Below are 20,837 nucleotides of genomic sequence, written 5' to 3'. Positions count from 1 at the left end.
TGCCGGCAGGGTCATTTTAGGACAATGTTACTGCAGTAACCCCAGCGGTGCCAGGTTTAGACTGGGCAGCACTGCCCACTTGTGGGACAGTGGAAGCAGCACAGGTAATTTCACTCCATCAGTAAAAGCTTGCTTGTCGAAACGCATTTGGGCCGTGTGTGTCATTGTTTGTGACTTACTGGTAGCTGGTCGGCTCCGTCTTTGACTGAGTGCACCGAGGATGTGTGGGACAGCACTGAATTCTGGGACAGGGTCCGGGTGCGAGTGGAGATGTCGTGAGGAGCCTGTTGCTCCTCCTCCTCGTCCTTCTGCAGCAGGGAGGTGAAGTCTACACCAGAGCGCTGCAGCTCAGCGTAGGTCCCGTGCGCCACCATGTGCCCCTACACACACACATACACACACCTAAGATATCCTGCATATCTGCACTTGTGTTTACATACCACTACACCTAAACCCAGTCTGAACATGTATGCACAAGACTCTGCGATGTGTTTATGGATGAAATTTGGATGTGAAAACACAGCCTGACTTTCTTACAACATGCAAGCATTCCATAGATTCATTTAACATTAAACAGGGGATGGAGGAGGGGAAAATGTGCAGGAATGTACAAAACGCTATGTACATTGTGTTGTGTCAAACTTAAGCTGTGTGTATTCATTCTTCTCTAAAATCCGTCAGTTTGGGACAACACATTTGTGTTCCTTTTCACATGTAGAGAGCAACAATGTATTCTTGCTATTAACCCCTTGAATGTTCCTTAAAATCTGTGAAGCTACTTGAATGAATTTTTTTTTCTTTACCGTATAGTACAACCATTACCATTACATCACAAAAATCTAGATGTCATGTGCATGATTTTATACATATTTCACTGTGACTCAGCTGGACATATCTGGTGTCTTTGCAAACCATGGAACAAACCCAGCTGTGAGTGTGGCAGAGTTGAAGAAAACATACACTGTAGGGCTGGGCGATATGGACAAAACCAGGTCTCACGCTATCTTTAACCAAATACCTCGATATCGACATGTAGGAATGACTGCTGGTGCTTTGATAAGATATTTAAACACATGAGAGTTTTGCTAAATAATTGTTAGTAATGTGGATATGATGACTGAGCAGGGTGGAGCAAAAAATAAAACAGCTGGGACAGTCTTATAAGTTCACAGAATTGCATTTTTTTTATATAATGCAGTTTTAAACCCTGGAAAAGAGATCACTATTGCTCGTAGCTTCATATCATGATTCTGATAAGATATCGCTATGTCGCCCAGCCCTACACCGTAATGTAAGATAACACATACAGGCAAGACAATGTAAATTAATGGCACCATTTCATACTAATGTCAAAATACACTGAGTTGAAAAATGAAAAGTAAAATGAAAGTGCACTGTGCAAAACTGTGTGTGTGCATGCTAGACATGCAGTGAGCTGGCAGTCAGAGAACACTGACCTCCTTCAGGACCAGGATCTGGTCGGCGGCCTTCAGGTACTGCAGCTGGTGGGTCACCAGGATACGGGGCTTGTTCTTCAGCAGGCCACAGATACACCTGGCACAAAGACGTGGGGTAAAGATCAGTACTGCATACATGCTCAACTAAAAGAGAGAACATCTATGCCAGAGCAGCCAGAGCCTTGTATATTTACATGAAAATATACAGTGTCAGGGTCTGAATCTGAGATACAAACAGCCACCACATGCAGTTAGTTTATGTCAGTGTCAGGTAAAGGGAACTGATTAATCAGACACACAAACACAATTCAAGCTGCTGAAAAAAATCTCCCAAATATATATGAAAGGTCACACAGCTACCGCAATTACATTCAGCTCCCACACAACATTACTCAGCTGTTCAAAATGGTGTGTCAACACATTGCGGGGATGAAAAACAAACAAACAAACAAACAAAAAAAAAAAAAAACAGAGAAAGACAAGAACACCTGATAACTGACCAATACCAAACTTTCTCAAACCAGCATTCCATAAAGGAAAAAAAAAAAAAAAAGACAAAATCCACTATTTTGGTTTTCATATTGTGTGACAGACAAGTGTCTGGTGAAACATTAAAATGTCTGGGAATTTTTTTTTTTACTAACCACCAGCCACAGTGGATGATTCAGCAACTTTAGTTTCAGGCCATGCAGTGTACAAAGGAAAAAGGGAAAAAAAAACCCACTAAATCCTGACTATCAATGTTTTCAAAACCAGGTTGAACTAAATTGATGTGTGCCTTCCGATTCCTTATCACTGTTGTTTCATGGAGGGCTGTGAGATTTGAGTATGTTATGTAAGAGGAAGAGCAGGGCCTGTTCCCATTGTCTGCCTGACAGAGGCAGTGTCACTCTGCTTCCTGTCTCCCTGCCTTCCCAACGTGGCTGGCATTTACAAGAATAACACTTGATTTAATTGTAACTCTCTTCATCTGGCTAGGAAAACACATTGAGGGTTTGGGCTTTAACAATAGTGCGGATTTCACTCCAGATAAACATCTATATAACGAATATTTAAGAGGGAGGCCGACAAAAAAAAGCCAAAATGGGAGGAAAAGGTCACATTACAAGACAATCCAGACACAATCCCAATCCACTTTTACAAGGTCTTTGTACCGCTGTGATCTGACTCCAACCGCTTTCCGCTCCAGCTTTGAAGCAAACATCCAGGGAGTGGTGAGGAGAACATTCTGCTATTTTCCTGTTTGGTGGGTTAAATTAAATTCCCTGACATTGTGGTATTAGACGGCGAGACAGGAGGCACACTAAGGGCGTGGCCTCAGAATCAAACCTCGTAGCTTCGCCTGCTGCCCTCATATCTACATCCACTGTGTATACATCAAAACACACATGCACTAATTGGTGGCCTCTTAGTGTTTGCTAGTCTGTAGTCAGCCTTTTTTCCCTGTTATACCCTCAGTGATGCATTCATGCTGATCATTTTAATTAATACATTTGCTCGACTCATGGCAGCTCGGTTTGGAAAGGACAAAGCGTTGCGGCTGTGTTTTAAAGACACATTCCAGGACTGATAAACCTCAGCAAACTGGAAGCGCTGCTTATTGTGAGGGGGAGCATTCAACAAAATCTGAAGGAGAGTTGTTTCCAGTGCTGCATGTGCCTCTTTCTACAACTGTTACGGCCAATTCATACTTGTGCGTCAAAACCCCTTCGCAGCTACACCAGTGGCATCTGTGGTTCCTGCGTAGCCTGCAGAGGCTGTAGCTCACTGCACGATCCAGTGACAAGAAAATATTAATAGTGTATTCAAATAATGTTTACTGATTTGTTTTCATATTTGATTAAGTAGAGATGTGATGAGCCACTCAGAATGCTCAAGGTCAAGTCGCAAAAAGTGCAAATGGGGTGAGCTGTACATGGAGTTGTGGTGCTGCAGAGACGCCCTGGCCTGCAGATTGTCTCCCAGATATGAGAGGGCTCCAGTGGAAATCACATTATCTTTCTGATATCCTTTTGGGTGAAAATGGAACTGGTGGTGCGGTGGCTGTCATTCCCACTAAAGTCACCGGAGTAAAATCATACCATTCTGCCCCAATGTTCATGAATGTGTGCATGTATGTATGATGCTGCTAAGTATGATGGAGGAGAATACTATGTGATGCCATGTGTTAAAAAATTCCCTAAGGGGACGATTAAATGTATTATATGTTATTTTTATGGTGGAAAATATCCTAAAACAAAGGTTTGAACACCATCAGCAATCCCAGGAAACATAATTGCTTCGGTTTTTTATCTGTGCTTCATTAGTGCAGAATAGATAAAAAACCTGGCATTGCTGTAAAACACTGGACTCAGGTAAGTGTTTACACCGGCTTCAACCACTATACTGTAATTATAGCAACGCCTGAATGCAAAAGTAAAAACATGCATTTAGTCACTCACTGTTCAAAGAGGTGTCTCCCAACTTCAGCATCCACAGCACTCAGAGGGTCATCTAGGAGGTAGATATCAGCATCCTGGTACACAGCCCTGACACACACACATTTTTGTCAAAATCGGCCAACAGTACATACTGATCAATATGGATGGCACTATGTATTTTACTATTTTTAGTATATTTTTAGTATTTTTAGTACTTTTTTAGACAGGTGGAGCTGGCCATTTTGAGCTATATAATGAGAGCCAAGTATTTCAAAAAGCATTTGGGGATACGTTTTGGAGTCTGCCAAGTTATGTAACAGCAAGAAATGTCCTGGAGCAGTCAACTCCTCCCATATGGGTACTCTATGTACATGAAAACAAATGCGTGTAATTAGGCTATGACTGTTCTCTTACCTTGCCAGGTTAACACGAGCTTTCTGTCCCCCGCTGAGCGTGGCTCCTCTGTCCCCGATCAGCGTCAGGTCTCCGTCTGGGAGCAGCTCCAGGTCCTGCACACGCACACACGCACACACACACACCTTTGAGTATTAACACTGTACCACCCACGTCGAAGACCGATACAGAAGACAGATCACACTGAATATGTACATAAGGGCAGACAGTCCTCCAAATGTACAAACATTTTCAGGGTGCGCCCCTTGACAGAGAGGATGTTTTTTAGTCTATTAATACTTCTTGTGACTTTCCATCTAAACAAGACACGGTCAGAACCGAGCATCTGGCTGCACCACGACTACATTTAGCAAGCGTCTGTTTTGACCTCAGTTCTGTCAACAGCAGCTGTCCTGGAGAGCACATTTTAAATCCTGATTATTTATACAGTTAAATAGCGCCAATGTATTCCCACCATCACAACAAAAGCCAACATTGTTCTGATGATATGGTGTTATGCTGTTATGGTGGTTTGCATTCTTCCTTGTCCTAACGGTTACATTTTTGAACATCTTCATCTACTCTTGTCCTCTTCGTCCAGTGAGCGCTTTCCCAATCCATGTAATTATTAACTCTCATGTAGCTCTGATATGTTATTGATTTATGGGGAAATTAAATTATAGCTCTCTTTGCTGCTGTTTTCCACTGATTTCCATGAGGACAATTCTGGCCACAGTGAATGTTGAGCCTGCCTTCCAGCGTGCCCTCTCCCTTGTAAAAACTGCTGTGGGTTGTATTCGTGCGATGCTTTTACCAGAGAAACAGCCATCATGTCCTTGTCTGTCCATTTGACTCAAAGTGAAACTATCACTAAATTTGTGAGACGTAAACGTCATGTGACTGTAAACTGATGAAGACTGCAGAGCTCACGGCAGAGTTCGAACACGTCATGAAGGACAAATTGACTATAACAAGATCACAACACATTAAAATTGGATTTTGGAAAGACAAAACGGCAGCATTCCCCACAAAAGGAATTCTTTAGAAATACATTTAACATGCTTTATTTTTCAGCCACTTTCAGCCAGACAAAAAATTGAAATCTGCTGCATTGTTGGTAGAAAAGAGAAAATAAAGATGCATTACATGACTTCTGCATAAGCCTCCAGATCAGAGCAACTGATCAACACCAGGTTCACAAGAAAGGCGCACCCGGCTCTTCTGAACTGCTAGGTGTGTCTCTCTGCTTTATCTACCTGACTTTGGGATGCAGAAGCAAACAGTTCAGGTTTTTTGTTTTGTTCTGCACTTCCGTTTGTTTGCTTTCCTGCGAACTACCTTGACTCACTTATCAGACGATGTGGGAGCACTTCCAAAAATCAATCTGTTGTTGTGTTAGCTGCTGCAATGACAAGTGGGTTAGCTATCCAGTGACCGCAGGTGACACGAAGACATGAAATGAGTTTGTTGATGGAGTGGAGAGATGTCACTATCATGCTTGTGATGTTCAACATCAGCCACATGACCAAAGCTTTTCAAGTCATTTTGGTCTCAATATTTCATCTCAATATTCTGACCCTGTATATATAACAAACCTGCAGGGTATATAATGTGTGTTCTGACCTCGCAATGACAAGTGAGTTAGCTGGCCAGTGACTGAAGGTGCATGACCAAAAGTATCACTCATTAAAAAATAAAGTGAATTTGTAAATAGCAAAAATGCACCACCTCAGTTGTGGTAATTAATGGGAAAGCACTAGAAAAGAAAGACATTTTTAGTATGCCAAATTATCATGATTATTTTTTGCAGGTTACTTTTTTTTTTTGTGAAATAGTAGTAGTTTTAAATCAGAGCCTCCTCTGATCATTAAGCAAATGAAACAACATGATCCAAAATTTCTCTCTGGATTCACTGAGGTTTCATCTTATCTTAGTAGTGAGGTAGACAGTCATGGATGACTGTTATGTGTCAATAAAAAATGGTTTTGTGTCATGTTTCAACGTCAGGTGATATTTTATTTTACTATTTTTCCAATAAGGAAGCAATTTTCAAATGTTTTATCACACTGAGTCAGCACACTGCTATTTTGAAATCAAAGCTGCCAGTCTGGCACGTCATTGATGGCATTTTAAAAAACAAAAAGACAAAGATTATGTGTGTGTGCCAGCTCAACAAGGCAAAGAGACTTGCTCAAGCTGTCGATGTTTGTGAGGAACAACGGGACACCAGAACACAAGACAACACTGAATGAGCTGAAGCCGGGATCATTTTCTTATGCTAGGTTGTCCAAGCACGAGCAACTGCTTCCTTCCTAAAAACATCAAATTATGGAGTTGCACCCAAGACCCACAGAGAAGACTACAGCCCCTGACAGCGCGTGAGGTTTCATCCCTAACCCTATCCTCTTTCCCTGATTAAAATGTCTGCCAGAAAGCATCGCGGGCTGATTTTACATGAGTGCTCACTCTGCCAACACAGGTGCCCAACATGGTTGACATATTACCCTCTGGAAATTATTTCTAGCATCTAGAGTCACCCTCCAGCTCTCACCAAGCACTAACGCCACATGAACAACAGCCAGAACCACACAGGTCACCGGGTCTGATGCTGCCCACGGACACCGATATGAAATAACTTATTCAGGTTTCTCAGTAATCTGAACGTGCTTCCCGGTGGCTCACCTCGTAGAGCGTGTACCACGTGTGGAGGCTAAGTCCTTACCGCCTGCGTTCAAATCCAGCTTGAGCCCTTCACCGCATGTCACCTCCTCTCCCTCCCCGTCTTTGTCATGATCAAATACGACTAGCTTGATGAATAGATAGACAGATAGATGTACTTTTCACATGCGGGACTTCACTGTGTCACTTTGTTTTGGGACACTCCACAGAGCAGATCACGCTTGTCCTGTTTTGTTACACAGTTAATGATCTGAACGCTCCGGCACCCCACATTTACGCACCAACACACTTGAATCAACTTCCTTGTACACACTGTACTGTAAATAAAAACTAATCAGATTGTGATGTGCAAGTGCCTCTCACCCTTTTGAGGGCACAGGCCTTGAGGACCTTCTCATATTTCTGGGTGTTCAGCTCCTTGCCAAACAGGATGTTGCTGCGGATGGTGCCAGGGAACACCCAGGGCTGCTGGGAGGCGTAGGTCAGCTGACCTTTGACCTTCAGCACCCCTTTGTCGTGGGGCAGCTCTCCCAGGATGGAGCTCAGCAGGGATGACTGGTGGGCACAGATAAAGACATGAAATGAGTTTGTTGATGGAGTGGAGAGATGTCACTGTCATGCTTGTGATGTTCAATATGAGCGACATAACCGATGCTTTTCAAATCATTTTTATCTCAGTATTTTGTCTTGCTGCTTTCTTACTGTGCATATATAACAAACCTGCAGGGTATACAATGTGTGTTCTGACCTTTCCAGCCCCCACTGGTCCAATTACAGCCAGGAGTTGATGAGGCTTCACAGTGAGAGAGACGTTCTGCAGAGATGGAGCGTCCAGACTCTGCAGGGCGTATAAAATAAATATTTAAGTGATATGATACATATTATGGCTTCCATATCCATACAGATTGAAAATTACCTCAGTTTACTACAGCATGATGCAAGAAACAGTAATACAACCCTGTTTATTCCACCATAGCTATAAACATAACATGTCTCTGGTGACTTTTTACAACATTAACAAATAAACTGACATGATTGCTCTATATTGCATTTGTCAGACCAGCAAAACCCACATAGTTTATAGTGAGAGTTCTTTTCTGAAGCATAGATAGACATCTTAGTGAAGTATGCATGTGTTTAATGCAGTGTGTAAAATAATAATTTAATTGGCAAAAAAAATCATAAAGTAATGTGCTTTTCAAGAAGACATTTTTAGATTCATGCAAGCTGTAAGGTGTAAGTCAATATGGAAAACCTTGGCTCACTGATAAGCACTGGAGTTGCTTCACCAATGATCAAACAAGCACATGACAGAAAATGAAATGATGTGTGAGAGATTGTGTACACTGTAGCCCCATGCTTAGTGTGTATTGTTTCCATTGAGCTCAAGTATCTGACCTTGTCCCAGTAGCATATCAGGTCTTGGATCTCCACAGAGGCCTCCCCTTTCTCCTCCCGCGGCAGTAGAGCGCTGTTTTTTGTGATCTCGTCTAGCAGCAAGAACTCCTTGGTTGTAAAGATGAATAGTATAGAATAAGGACAGGGTTCAAAAGGGATTATTACTCCCCAAAAAGCATCATCACTAGGTCTCCAACTCTTCCTTCAGTATATACATTTTGTATATAACCATCAAACCTACTACCTTGTCTAATCAGCGTAATGTCATCAGGTAATTAGCAGGTGATGTCATTAGACAACATCACCTATATTTCTGAATCACCTCCAACAGTGTCTCACTGGCCATCACTGAGCAGGCAGATATCATGTAAATCAAGCTACTTTTTACATGAGTCCATATGCTGACTGTCCTGGTGAGCCAGTGATCAGGTCATGTTTCACACCGGCATCTATGAACAACTGCCAGGACTGCAAGTCTAAAATTAAACTCAAGCAGCTTGTAAAGACATCACCTGCACTTTAGGGAGGTGACATGTGCGACTAATGGAAGATTGTTGCACAACCTTATGAGAGAAAGACAGGGAGAAAAAACAGAAGGTGGCGGCTTGGCAGCACCATGTCATTTCCACCATTTAAACATGACACCGTGTGGGGCCGGCAGCCATGGAAACTTGAATGAACTTAGCAGAGCTTAGCAACTTGTACTCTCATCTCAGCGAGAGAACAGGGTGCAGCAGAGCACGGTGGTCCTTTCTTATCCTTTTAATGAAATACCATTTCATTATCCCAAAGACTTTTAGTGTCTGATTGCACTGATATGTATACAGCCCAGGCGTACGTGGATATACATTTCAAACATGCACATACCCTGAAGTGTCAGCCAGAATAGATCATTAATGTTGCATTAATTTCTCATATGGTGGTGTAATTAAACGCTTTGAGAGCAGACATTCTGGTATGTCAGAGGTCTGAGACCACAGTGCGTGGTGCAGTAACAAATAAATAAATAACCTTCCGCTTCAAGTGTAGTGAGTAAATGAGAGAGCTGTGTGCTACAAAAGTGAACACTGTGAAAAGGAAACAAAGAGGCACAACTAACACTCAGTAATGTACTGAAGCTAACCATAACCTTAAAAAAAAAAAAATCCTGTCTCTCCATCCTTCAAATTAATTACATATTATCTAATAAAAATAAAATTAAAAAATTAAATTAAATTAAATTAAAAATTTAAAATTGTCAACATGTAAAAATGGGAGAAATCCTGGAATGCAGCCAGGAATGCCATGCTGAAGGGTGCTGAAGAGGAACTTATTAAAACTGGCGATGTGGTGGTCAAGAAACACTCATAAGCCACCAGTGTTGTTAAATTAAATGCCAACATTAAATGCCCTTATACCAGCACACATCATCATCATCATCATCTGTGCCCGGCTTCATCAGCATCATCATCTCAGAATTATTAGATAATGATCTCAAAATTAAGAGATCTTTTCTCAGATACGGATTTCACAAATAAAAAAAAAATGTTTTTCTCCCTCCAGATAAAGGCAGCACACTTATCTAACAACGTGATTATAAGATACCAAAAGGATGTTTGCTGTTACTCCCGCCTTTAACAAATGAGACAGCTGGAGTAATGGGATTTTCATGCATGTGTACACACACCTGTCAACTCAAATAGTTTTCTGTGACTATATATACACACAGCCAGTTAATTTGTCTACATGGAGAATAGCCTAACTGAAAATTAAACCCTGTGGAAAGAGCTAAGGCAAGCCTTTGCCAATAAATTGGTTGCCTTTGATCAGATAAAGCTTTAATATATATGCCATGACACATATGCTCTTCATTCAGACTCCAGCTGACAAACTGCCTGCATCGTTTGGCTGGGTTATGAGTGAATATCTGGTTTACACAATGGAAGTGAGGCACTTCAAGCACAGCACACTTTAGAGCAGGAAGGCTATCATATCAGTCGTCTTGATGGAGAATACATTAGCCTTCTTTTTTTAGTCAAATGTTTCTGTGCAGAAGTTTTTTTTTTTAATAAGTAGGCAACATGCAAATGTAGTCATTAGGCACATGTCCTGTTAACATACATACAATATTGACCTTAGAGCCAGTCTTTATATTACTTGCTATTTACCAGATCATGTAATCTATGGATGTAATCCAACAGCAAACATCCTTGACAGACATATATAATTATTTAACTAAAGGCCCGTACAGTTTGAAACTTCTAAAACAAAAAGCTCTTAAGCCGATGGTGATGTCAACATTGATAAGGTCTGAAGTGGCAATGTGTTGCCGCCATACCTTTATCCTGCGGACGCTGACACGGCACTCGAACAGTTTCTCGATGGCCGCGGGGAAGAAGAGGGTGACGGTCAGTCGCACAGCAGTGTACAGTGACACTGTGACAAACACGCTGCTGGCCGAGATCGTGTTTCCCAGTAGCACGTAGAACGTAAAAGTGATGAAGAGGATGATCTTGCTAGCTGTGAAGAAGAAGGCCATGTTGAGGCCTCGTAGGTAGGAGCTCTTCATGATCTTGGAGATCTCCTTTCTAACAAGATACAGAAAGTGAAAAAGGTTTCAAGCAGGGTCTAGATATTATAGATATTATTATCAGCAGTGTATAACTAAATGCGTTATTATAGCCCATTTCCTCAAAAGTTTTTAACCCCCTAAAAATCCATGAATGACATCCTTTCTAAGAAATGTGCTCTATAAAGACAATTACAACTTACTAAATGAACAATATGATCCTCTACAATATATTAAACAAACCAATACCTTTACCCACTAAAAAAAAAAAAAAGCATATTTCCACATGTATTGAATGTACATTGCTTTAAATGTGGCCGCAGTGAAAATTTCCACAGGTAATAATGTATTTTGATAGACTTGTTTGAATAAATCTATCTTTGACAAACCAATTAAACTATGGGGACTGCTTCTTGTTCTAGTATTGCTTCACTGTCAGAAATCTGTGGCTAAAGGTTAAAGAAGCCTGACACTAAGCATGACTATCGTACTGACAACACGTTAATGGTTACAACAAGCACAGAATCATAACGTAAGGGTATTAAAGTGTACAACTGTCCCCTTGTGAGCTTCTGCCCCTGTGTTTTCCACCAACTGAGGGTGCACACTGATGCGTTTCTTTTCAAAGCGAGGAGGTCAGGAGTAGCCCTGTTTCACACTGAGAGGAGAATTCAAAACAAGTCATTGTATTTAGTTCTGCTTAATTTGTGAAAAGGCATTCTAGTTTTGTGCCTTACATCCAGACTACAGTGACTTCATGAGTGTAGCAATGTCAACAAATGAACTTTCCTCTACAACACAGGCCACACCGCTCAGCTATAGTCTGCTGAACATATATTGTCTATGCAGAGTAATACAGTATACTGTCCATGCTGGTGATGAGAGCCTGACTGCAACCACATGACATGGTAGTGATTTTAAAACAACACAATCCTGCAGCTAAATGAACCCCCCCTGCTCAATCTTGAATACTACCAGGAGGGATAATGTATGAGGCAAAATTAGCTACTTAAAGAATCTTCTTCTCTATGGTACTTGTTATTTCACTCTTTTCAGCCTGTAGCCTGGTCACAATGATTTATGACTGTTTTTCTCACCCATAACCATCTGTAGGCCGCCATTTAATCCACACATCGTGAGTCCATGGTGGATCTCACAGGGTCCGTTTGCACTTAGAGTATATTATATCCTGAATTCCATTTACTGTTATGTAAGCGTGTTAAAACACAACTGTACAAGTGTAAATCATTTTCCAATGACTGAAACGTCAGTCAGTTAATAAATCAGCGGGGCCTGATTTGCAGTTTTGCAGACTCTTTCTTCATCTGCACATTTTGTGGTCTGACTTGTATAACTCAGCTCTGGTGTTAATTCAATAAATGAGACTGAAAACTGTAGTGATAACTGCATCTGAACACTGAACACTAAAAGCAATTCATAAGAACAGATCTTAGTTTTCTAGACCGACATTCGCAATTTGATAAGTGTTTCAGGATTGCTGTCTCACTATGGTAAAGATCCAGATCGGCCTACTTACTTTAGTGTAGGTTATACAGAATGGCCTGATTTGGGGGCTGGGCCACACACCTGAAGCTCACTGCCAATTCATATTTTTATTGTATGCCTGTCTGGAGATGTGGCCAAGACAGCCCTGTGATAACTAGGGACTGTGATAACTTGGTCTTGTTTCACACAATCAAGGCAGTTGTGAATACATCCCATGTCTTATTTTACTGACCTTTATACTAAGACAGTGGAGGCAAAATTGTTACAGAACTTCTTATATTATGTTGCCGGTGGGCAACATAATATATGTAAACTGTGGGAGGCTTTTATCCAAAGCACATTTAACAACCATGAGTGCATACATTTTTACCATGAGTAACCCCAATGGAAAGAAAAATCTAACCCCTTGCAGCTGTGGTGTCCTGCTCTGCTGTCCAAGCTACACACGACCACTTAGATCAAGACCACAGAGCTAACTTGGCCAAATTCTTCAGGGCACTTAGATTGCCACACCGCAGGCGGCATTAGTAAGGATTTCACTTCTTTGCATATTTCCATGGAGCAGGTTAGGATTCAACAGCTTGCTCAAGAATAATCAACCCTGTTTCCCTGTGACAATCAAAGGTGATATAAAACTCCTGCACCAAAGCCAAGGGTTGAATCTCGCATTTTACCAGCAGGTCTAAAAAATAACGATTAGAAGCACATCTGAACTGGATTAGTCCCTTAATAAAACAATATGAAAAAGAAACCCTTCACAAAGTGTGTTTCTTTCTTTGCACAAGAAACTGTTCAAAATGTTTAACTGTCACAGTTTAATCTACCCCGAGGCCAGATAAGACTATCAAACCACAGGCAAAATGGACCAACATTTTGTTACGTTGTTGGGGAGGAGGCAGACACTAAGGAAAGGAGATAAAAATGAGAAAAGGAGAGCTGGTTTGTTGAAACAAGCAAAGAAGAAACATGAAAAAAGTGATATTTCAATGAAGTGGTGGCATTATGACCAAGACAACAACACTTTAAACAGCGTAGTTCTGCTCTGTGTGCTTTCTTGAGGTTTAGATCTTATTAGATTCTTGTGTAAATATCTACTTTAAACATTACACCAAGAGCTAAAGCCTGTCAAATGTGCTGTCTAGGTTTGTGTTTACATGTCTACGCTGTTTTAAAAGTAAAAAGTAGCCTTTTCCTTTCACTTTGCTGCATTTCACCAAAATCATTTTCTTTGTCTACACAGTATAACAAAAATAACAAAACATATTAAAAGATGTGTGCAGACACTGAATAACAAGTGTGTTATAGCTGGGTATGATTCACAGTAACATGGGTGTGCTAAAAACACAGGAAACAGGCAGGAAATGCTTTTATGCAAAGCTCTTGATCACGTACCTCAGCCCTGGGGAAAAACAACCCAAATAGCCGACTGTAAAAATTCTTGAATTGTTTTTACCTTCTGACCTCAGAGACCAACGCTGCAAATGGTTTCTCCCAGGCGTACATCTTGATGATCCTCATCCCTGACACCACTTCATTCATTGTGCGAATTCTGCTGTCAGTGAGAACAGCTGTCTTCGTTCTACAACAGAAGGTAGAAAATGAAGGATGACTTCATTACAAAAGGAGGCACAATTTACCATATAACAAACAATTTTGTTAGGATTTCAAATGTGAATGAGGTTTTAATTAGCAGATGTGGGCGGCCCACCCAAGTCGACTGAAAACTTGTCAGTTAAATTGTTTTGGGGTGTTTTTCTGTGTTGTGATGTGTGAAACTTACTGATGTAGTGTGAGATACTTGAGATTTAATGCTACCAAACGCTGACAGCATGTTGGTGAGCTACAATGGCTGTAATTCATTAAACATATAATACAGCACATCAGAGCTGCTTGTTTCATGGTGTGTTTGTGCAAACAAAGCAGGTGTACACACACAAATCTAGGTGCATTCCAGGTGCTGAGTCCAATAAAAGGATGATCCATAGGATTATATAGAAAGACTCACACCACTGTATGTGGTCCTGATGAATTACACAGGTTTATTTATTGGTCACATGTAGAATAAAAAAAACAATGTTTCAAGCCAGGACACGCTCTTCATCATGCAGTCTTTGGGGAAAAAAAATTTACTTTGTGCAAACACCAACTTTTCTACGTCCTTGCTTTTTTCTTTTTTTCCCTTACACAACCTCCTTTCCTTTTGAGGTTCTATAATTATTCTTGGAGGTCGTGTAATTAGGTTCAGACCGATTTATGACTGAACTTTGTCTAGTGAGCTCTGCAAAGCAACACTTAGAAATTGCAAAAAATTTCAAAAAGGCAGCCAAGCAAGTGCACAAACGGACAAATTCCATGTGAGGTTAAAGCGACTCTGACTCTGACTTTTAAGTGAATTTGACCTTTGCCTGGCACAACACATTTCAAGGTCTGTATTTGTGCCTTTACAGGTGGGGAAACAACAGGTCCTGGGTAGCGGCCGACTCTGCAATCATCTCTAACCGGCACCATATTGTGTTTGTGTGGTGTGTTACCTGAACTTGGAGAAGAGCCGTCCAAACATGGTTTGCATAGGCATGAGGAATATGAGGACCACCATGCCTGCCATGCATGATGGCCCAATCTCGATCCACAGCAGGCCCACGACCGCCGCAGCCTGGAGAGGCCCCACCCACAGGAAGTGCAGGAAGATCGTCACCTGGGCAAGTCAACATATCATGAATGAACAAGGATGTGATCAATAACACAATAAACAAGCAAAAGCAAGACAATTTTTTTTGCATTACAAACAGAAGGAAGTTGTCGGTCCAAAAAAAGCCCTGCCTGACCTTTTAGAAATGGAAAAACCTCCTCCCTGTCTGACAGTGAATGTGAAAGAAGTAAACTGTTTGTGGTAGGGAACGCTTGACAAGAGTTTCAGTACAAACAGGACATAAACACGAGTGTGTTCATTTGGGAGATCCCTGGTTGTCAGGCGTCTGCCTCAAGAAACAAGTCTAGTGGGTAAACAAGGTAACTCCTAGTTTAATCTTGGCTGTACATATCTCTTTTAGCTGGATTAAGTCACCATGATACTAAAAAACAGCATTCAAATCAAAGTGATAAAAGTAATAAAAGTAACTGCATGTACGAGGAACTGCTTACAGGACAACAGAGTTTCAACGCCAGCAGAAACCTCTGACTTTCAGCAATGATATAATATTAAATGTTTCAAGCATTTCATCGAAATCTAATAAATGGCAAGTAACTAACATGAACTGACATGTTTAAAGAGTGAATACAATTTAGAGCTGCTGCTGCATATTACAATCACCTATTAAGCATGCTGAAATCCTTTTGCAGGATCACCATGAGTCTGCACTACCTAGTGCCTAGTGGCCATGTTCCTGGAGAACATGAGGTGGACTTTGTCTTTATAAAACCTTTCTACAGCCTCAATATGTGACAATATGTTATCAGTGAGGAGAATGAATGTTGCATCATAATTACAGGGAAGGGCCTTATGTGTTTAAACTACAGTTTACCTCTAGCAATCCTCTCTTACCTTGATAACAGTCACAGTTTTACTTTAACTGCTGTTATGTCGTGCTCTTTGTTCCTCTTGAGAAAACAGCACAAGTAATCCATTCTTTTCCATGCACCTTTAGACTCTACTTAGCTTGTTGAAAGTATTGGCAAAATATGGTTGTGCTTTGTACTTTTCTTTCTTTTTTTTTTCCTCAGATGTATTTAAACAGGTGAAGTTGTTACCATAAGCTGTGCGGCTGTTTCACATCACCCATACTTCCCAACTATTTTTCAACTTTTCTGCTCAGTTATATTGTCCTTTCTCCACTGAATAATGTTACTTTTTCTGCTGCAACCCAATTTCCCCCAGGGATGCTCAAAAGTTTATTCTAATCTAAAATTAAACACTCTGCTTTGCATCTGTCCAGGCTGCATGATTACTTGATACAAAAGACACATCTTATGTGAATGCACTCACAGCTTAATAGAAAAATCCTAAGTTAAAAGAAGCAGTCAATTATCATCTCAGTACAAGAATTAATCCAGGACCACCACTGTTAGGGTTTGCAAAGCCATCTTGTCCAGCTGTGTTAAATTAAATTGTTTCAAAGCTGAATTTGCTTTGTAAGACAGAGCCCAGGGGAGCAGACGGTACACCTTCTTCTTCCTAAGATTCAAACAGAACATTCAGTGAACCTCGGCTCTTGACAGGATGGGTAGAGACTGACTTTTTAAGTCTTTAATCCAAACCAGCAAGGGAGTGTGACTATAACTCCTGACCTTTTTAAAAAGGGTAGGTTTAGCGGCCAATTGCCAAGGAACAAAACAGCCTGGAGAACTGTGGAGCTCTCACCACAGGGTCTGACCCGGTGATTAAAATGAAACTCAAGAACTGCTGGGCTTGGTGCCAATCAAGCCTGCACCTCAAGCTGAGATAGAGCTGTTTGTGTTTCTCCACTGAATTACCGTTACAGGTGCTAACTTCACTTCACTTCACATCATATGAAGATCAGACCACTGATGGATGCTACTGACGTTCCAGTTCCCATGTTACGATTCTGAATTTCCTTTTTCTGCTTTGTGTATTTATTTCTCTGTTGTTGTTTTTTTATTTGGGTTTTATCAAGCTGTGGATCTTGTACATAAAGTTCCCTGATCTTTTGACTGGACATTACTAAAAAAGGAGCAGTAGAGGTGAGGCTTTTGCTGTTGGAGTGTGGGCTTACAGGGGAAGGAAAAGGGAAGGAAATACATCAAAAAAGGTTTCAGAGTAATTTTTGATACTTTGTTCATGTTTTTTTTTTTTTTTTTTTGTCTTTTCCCAGAAATGGTATTTCTGGCCCTCATGGTAGCTTCACGTACCTCATCAAACTTGTTAACGTCGTTGGACAGGAGGTTGACAATCTGGCCTGTGGTGGTCTTTCCCATAGCTGCACTGCTGAGACACAAGGCCTGCAGATCAACGGGAATTATTAGCAAGGAAACATCAGTAGGAAATGTCCACAGTGCATTTCAAAACCTAACAAGGCATGATCAATCACAGGTCTACCCTAAGGCCCAAAAATCATGGAAACATTAATACTTTAGACTTTTCTTGTCTAATGATAAAATGTCTGGAAACCACTGTCCAGCTGATCAGTGACAGGTCCAACACAAATCTCAGCTGACAGTTCATTTGGTGAACTAAAATCCCAATGGCATAAATGAGAACCTTTCTCTTGGAGGTTTCTTTGACTACTATTGTTAGTTCTTGATGAATGATAATGATACGCCTTACATCTAAGTCCACATGCATTTATATCTTGATTAATGTATGTCATTTTGCACTTGGTATCACTGCATGTTCATATCTAATCACATGCTATGTTGATTTCCTGGGTCACTGGCGTGTTTTTTTTTTTAAATTACATTTTCTTTAGTTGTTTCATTTCCTCTTGTTGACTGTCACGCAGAGGTCACTCGGAGATCAGAGGGGAAGTGAGAGGAAGAGGAGCAGGGGTTTGTGTGGAAAGCATTCACACTTGCAGCCAGTCAGCAACGTTTTTTTGTTGCTTTTTACAGGTAGAAACACCTGCCAACTCAAGGAAGCCACGCCGTGATACGTTGGCATTTGTCAATTTGGCCTGCACTGATTTTTGCATTTGGAAATTCTGTTTTCTGACCATTATGCTAATATTGTTATAATTGATTATGTTCTAAGTTGAGGTATACAACAATGAGTAATGTGACAGTTTGGTTAAATTTCTATGGGATTAATGCAACATGGATAACATGGATGCTGGGTTTATCTACTTACACATTAAGCCAGGGGTGTCAAACTGGGGCCATGGTGGGCTGAGAGGTGATTTCACTGACTACCTCACCTCCAGGCAGAGAGGAGGATCACCTGTGACATCACCTGCTGGAGTTTTTGGTTGGAATGACAACCTGCAGCCTCTCGGCCCACCATGGCCCCAGTTTGACACCCCTGGGTTACAGAAACAGGAAATACTGCATGCCTGCAATGCACTGTGGTTAATATTCACCTCTAGAGTTAGTGGTGTTGTTGATTTGCTCCCTCGGCCCCGCGGGGGGTTTATCTCACCCAGTTCACTTCAGTAGACCTTCTTCAGAGCAGCCATTTTGACATGTAATCACAGGCTAAACACAGGTGTTACTAATGACTTTTACTGTGGTCCCGCTCCATTTAGGTGAGACAAACCCTTGGACAAACCTATTCCAGTGAGCCAGCGTGCACAGCTGACAGCAGGAGCCCGAAATGGAATTGAGCCTTATTTAATGTTATTAGTAACACCTGCGTTTACCCTGAGATTTCATGTCAAAATGGCTGCTGTGGAAAAGGTCTGCTTTACAGAAAACGAAGCAACACTTGATAATGACAGTGCCGATGGGAAGTCAACGAGTTTGAGTTAAACCGCTAATGAGACGCAGCCTGGGCACCTTCCCTAAACTCAATCAGCCCACCTGATTGTGATCTCCTCATTAGAGAAGTGACATGGACGTCTGTGTGCTGCTTCTCACCAAACACTGAAGAAAGCCACAGCTGTGTCCAAAAAGCACACAACACACTAACACCAAACAGGACCTAAAGTATACTCATTTCCACGGTATACTATTTTGTCAGTTAGTATGATAGAAATTCAACATACTGCACTGTTTTCATGATGCAACTTCAAATGTCAAAAACATCAGTGCACACATTTAGAAAAAAGGCATTTCAGCTTTTGTTCAGTGTATTTTTGTTTGCTCCTCCCTTTCAAACAGTGTGCAGTAGCTGCATACTCAAAGTGCTGAACCAGTTGAGTATGTATGTTGCCTTTCATGAGTATACTGCAGTTTCATACTTTGAAAGTGTGAACACTTCATATGCAAAACCTGGTTAGAGTACGGAGCATGCTTTAGGGACACTGCGAGCTAAAACATCTGCTGCTGCCATTTTTATTCACTTTTTCAGTCTTTTTAGCACTATGGAATAAAAGATATATTTTTGACGAGACAGGATTCATGATCTATCTTTTGCAGTGTGTGGGGCTCTCCCTCCTGATCTAAGGCTACGTTCACATTACAAGCTGAAGTGGTCCAAATTGCATCACTTCCAGCCACAGCGTGATTGTTGCTTAAGACTGGGATATTCACACTTACAAAGACCTCATCCGCTGCCGGAGGCTCTCTTACTAACCTTCCTGTAGATCATGTGGCACATCGCCACTCTGATCTTCATGCCAGCTCTCTGGACGTGGTAGAAGTAAAGGTGATGAATCACTGCCAGGCTCATGGAGGAGAGCGACATCCCAGCGGCGTAGCCAAGGGCCTTGTGCAGAGCGCTGATGTCATCCGGCTGGTAACTCTCAAAGTACTGAATCAGCTTCCCCAAGAACACTGGCTGGATCACCTTGATGACTTCCTAATGTCAAGGGAGAGAACAACGATCAGTGCTTCTACATCCAATTATGACATCCTGATGGACTATTATAGGGTAAATGAAGGAGGGTGTAAATGAAGAATAAGTAGTGGGTTCCAAAATTAGATAACTGGGGAATACAGCACTGACCTACAATATAGCACAAAAATAGAACAAAATATAGTAACTTCTTTCACAAGTCTTTGGCTGACATTATGATACTGTAAACTCCTCTACAGGTCAGATACTCTTCTTTTCAAAGTTTTCTCAAGGTAAAATATAGAGCAATATTATTCTCCACAGTGGGCAGAGAGAATGCTGGATATCAGCTTTTGAAATATTCCTGGTTCAATTAAATTATGGCGTTAACATGAGGTCTTATCCTTTTCTAGGAATGTGCAGCTGGCCGCCTGAATTCCTGGTCTCTCCTGCTATAAAAAGCAACAATGAAAGAACAACCTTATTCAGTTGTGCAGTAAGTGGGGAAAATATGGCAAATGTGGTTTAGCCTAAGAGCAATCAGCTTAATCTTTTGGAATTTACATGGCACACAGCCATAATGTCCGGCCTGGCTATTAATAGGACATGAAACTGTATGTGCTTAGAGTTGATGGAAAAAGTCTTCATTATGAATGTGACAACAGGCTCCTTTAACACATGCTTTCTTTCCTGCTTAAAACCTGATTTGACACCTTATGCATAACACTGACTGAAACACTAAAGAAGACCTGCATGCTCTCTTCAGTTTGGAAACATGAATTAGTGGCACAGACCTCGATGAGGGTAAAGATGCCCAGCACTGCGTACGGCCTCCAGTAGCACTTGATGATGACTTTGGTGAGGCTGGGCGACCTCAGCTCTTTGGTGGCCTTCTGAACCTCACACTCCCAGTGTCTGCCCAAGAGAAAGATGTTCATTTGAGTGCTTCTGTGGCGACGTCGCTCAAACCACAGACTAAAATACATTTGAGGAATTCGCCATTAACTTAATAACACTGCTTGCAATCAGAGAAAAAGTAATTCAAGCCAATT

General features: G+C 41.3%; 1 protein-coding gene across 5 annotated transcripts in view; it reads right to left on the bottom strand.

The window, feature by feature from the left end:
- Positions 1 to 20,837, bottom strand: part of LOC115374752 (multidrug resistance-associated protein 4-like) — a 54,313-nt gene that overhangs the window by 15,862 nt on the left and 17,614 nt on the right. For all 5 annotated transcript variants that reach the window (XR_003929659.1, XM_030073872.1, XM_030073854.1 and 2 more), the window contains 13 exons: positions 20,580 to 20,700; positions 19,585 to 19,809; positions 17,268 to 17,357; positions 14,933 to 15,096; positions 13,855 to 13,980; positions 10,665 to 10,914; positions 8,348 to 8,455; positions 7,698 to 7,787; positions 7,313 to 7,504; positions 4,292 to 4,386; positions 3,899 to 3,985; positions 1,458 to 1,554; positions 180 to 380 (listed from right to left, as the gene is read on the bottom strand). Coding sequence is in view for 4 of the 5 variants with exons in the window: in XM_030073872.1 (XP_029929732.1) it covers positions 180 to 380; positions 1,458 to 1,554; positions 3,899 to 3,985; positions 4,292 to 4,386; positions 7,313 to 7,504; positions 7,698 to 7,787; positions 8,348 to 8,455; positions 10,665 to 10,914; positions 13,855 to 13,980; positions 14,933 to 15,096; positions 17,268 to 17,357; positions 19,585 to 19,809; positions 20,580 to 20,700 (1,846 nt within the window). In the remaining variant the exon portion in view is untranslated. The remainder of the gene's footprint in view (positions 1 to 179; positions 381 to 1,457; positions 1,555 to 3,898; positions 3,986 to 4,291; positions 4,387 to 7,312; positions 7,505 to 7,697; positions 7,788 to 8,347; positions 8,456 to 10,664; positions 10,915 to 13,854; positions 13,981 to 14,932; positions 15,097 to 17,267; positions 17,358 to 19,584; positions 19,810 to 20,579; positions 20,701 to 20,837) is intronic.

This window comes from Myripristis murdjan, chromosome 2 (assembly GCF_902150065.1).
Source record: "Myripristis murdjan chromosome 2, fMyrMur1.1, whole genome shotgun sequence".
Taxonomy (NCBI): Eukaryota; Metazoa; Chordata; class Actinopteri; order Holocentriformes; family Holocentridae; genus Myripristis; species Myripristis murdjan.
This window is presented reverse-complemented; position numbering and strand designations above follow the sequence as displayed.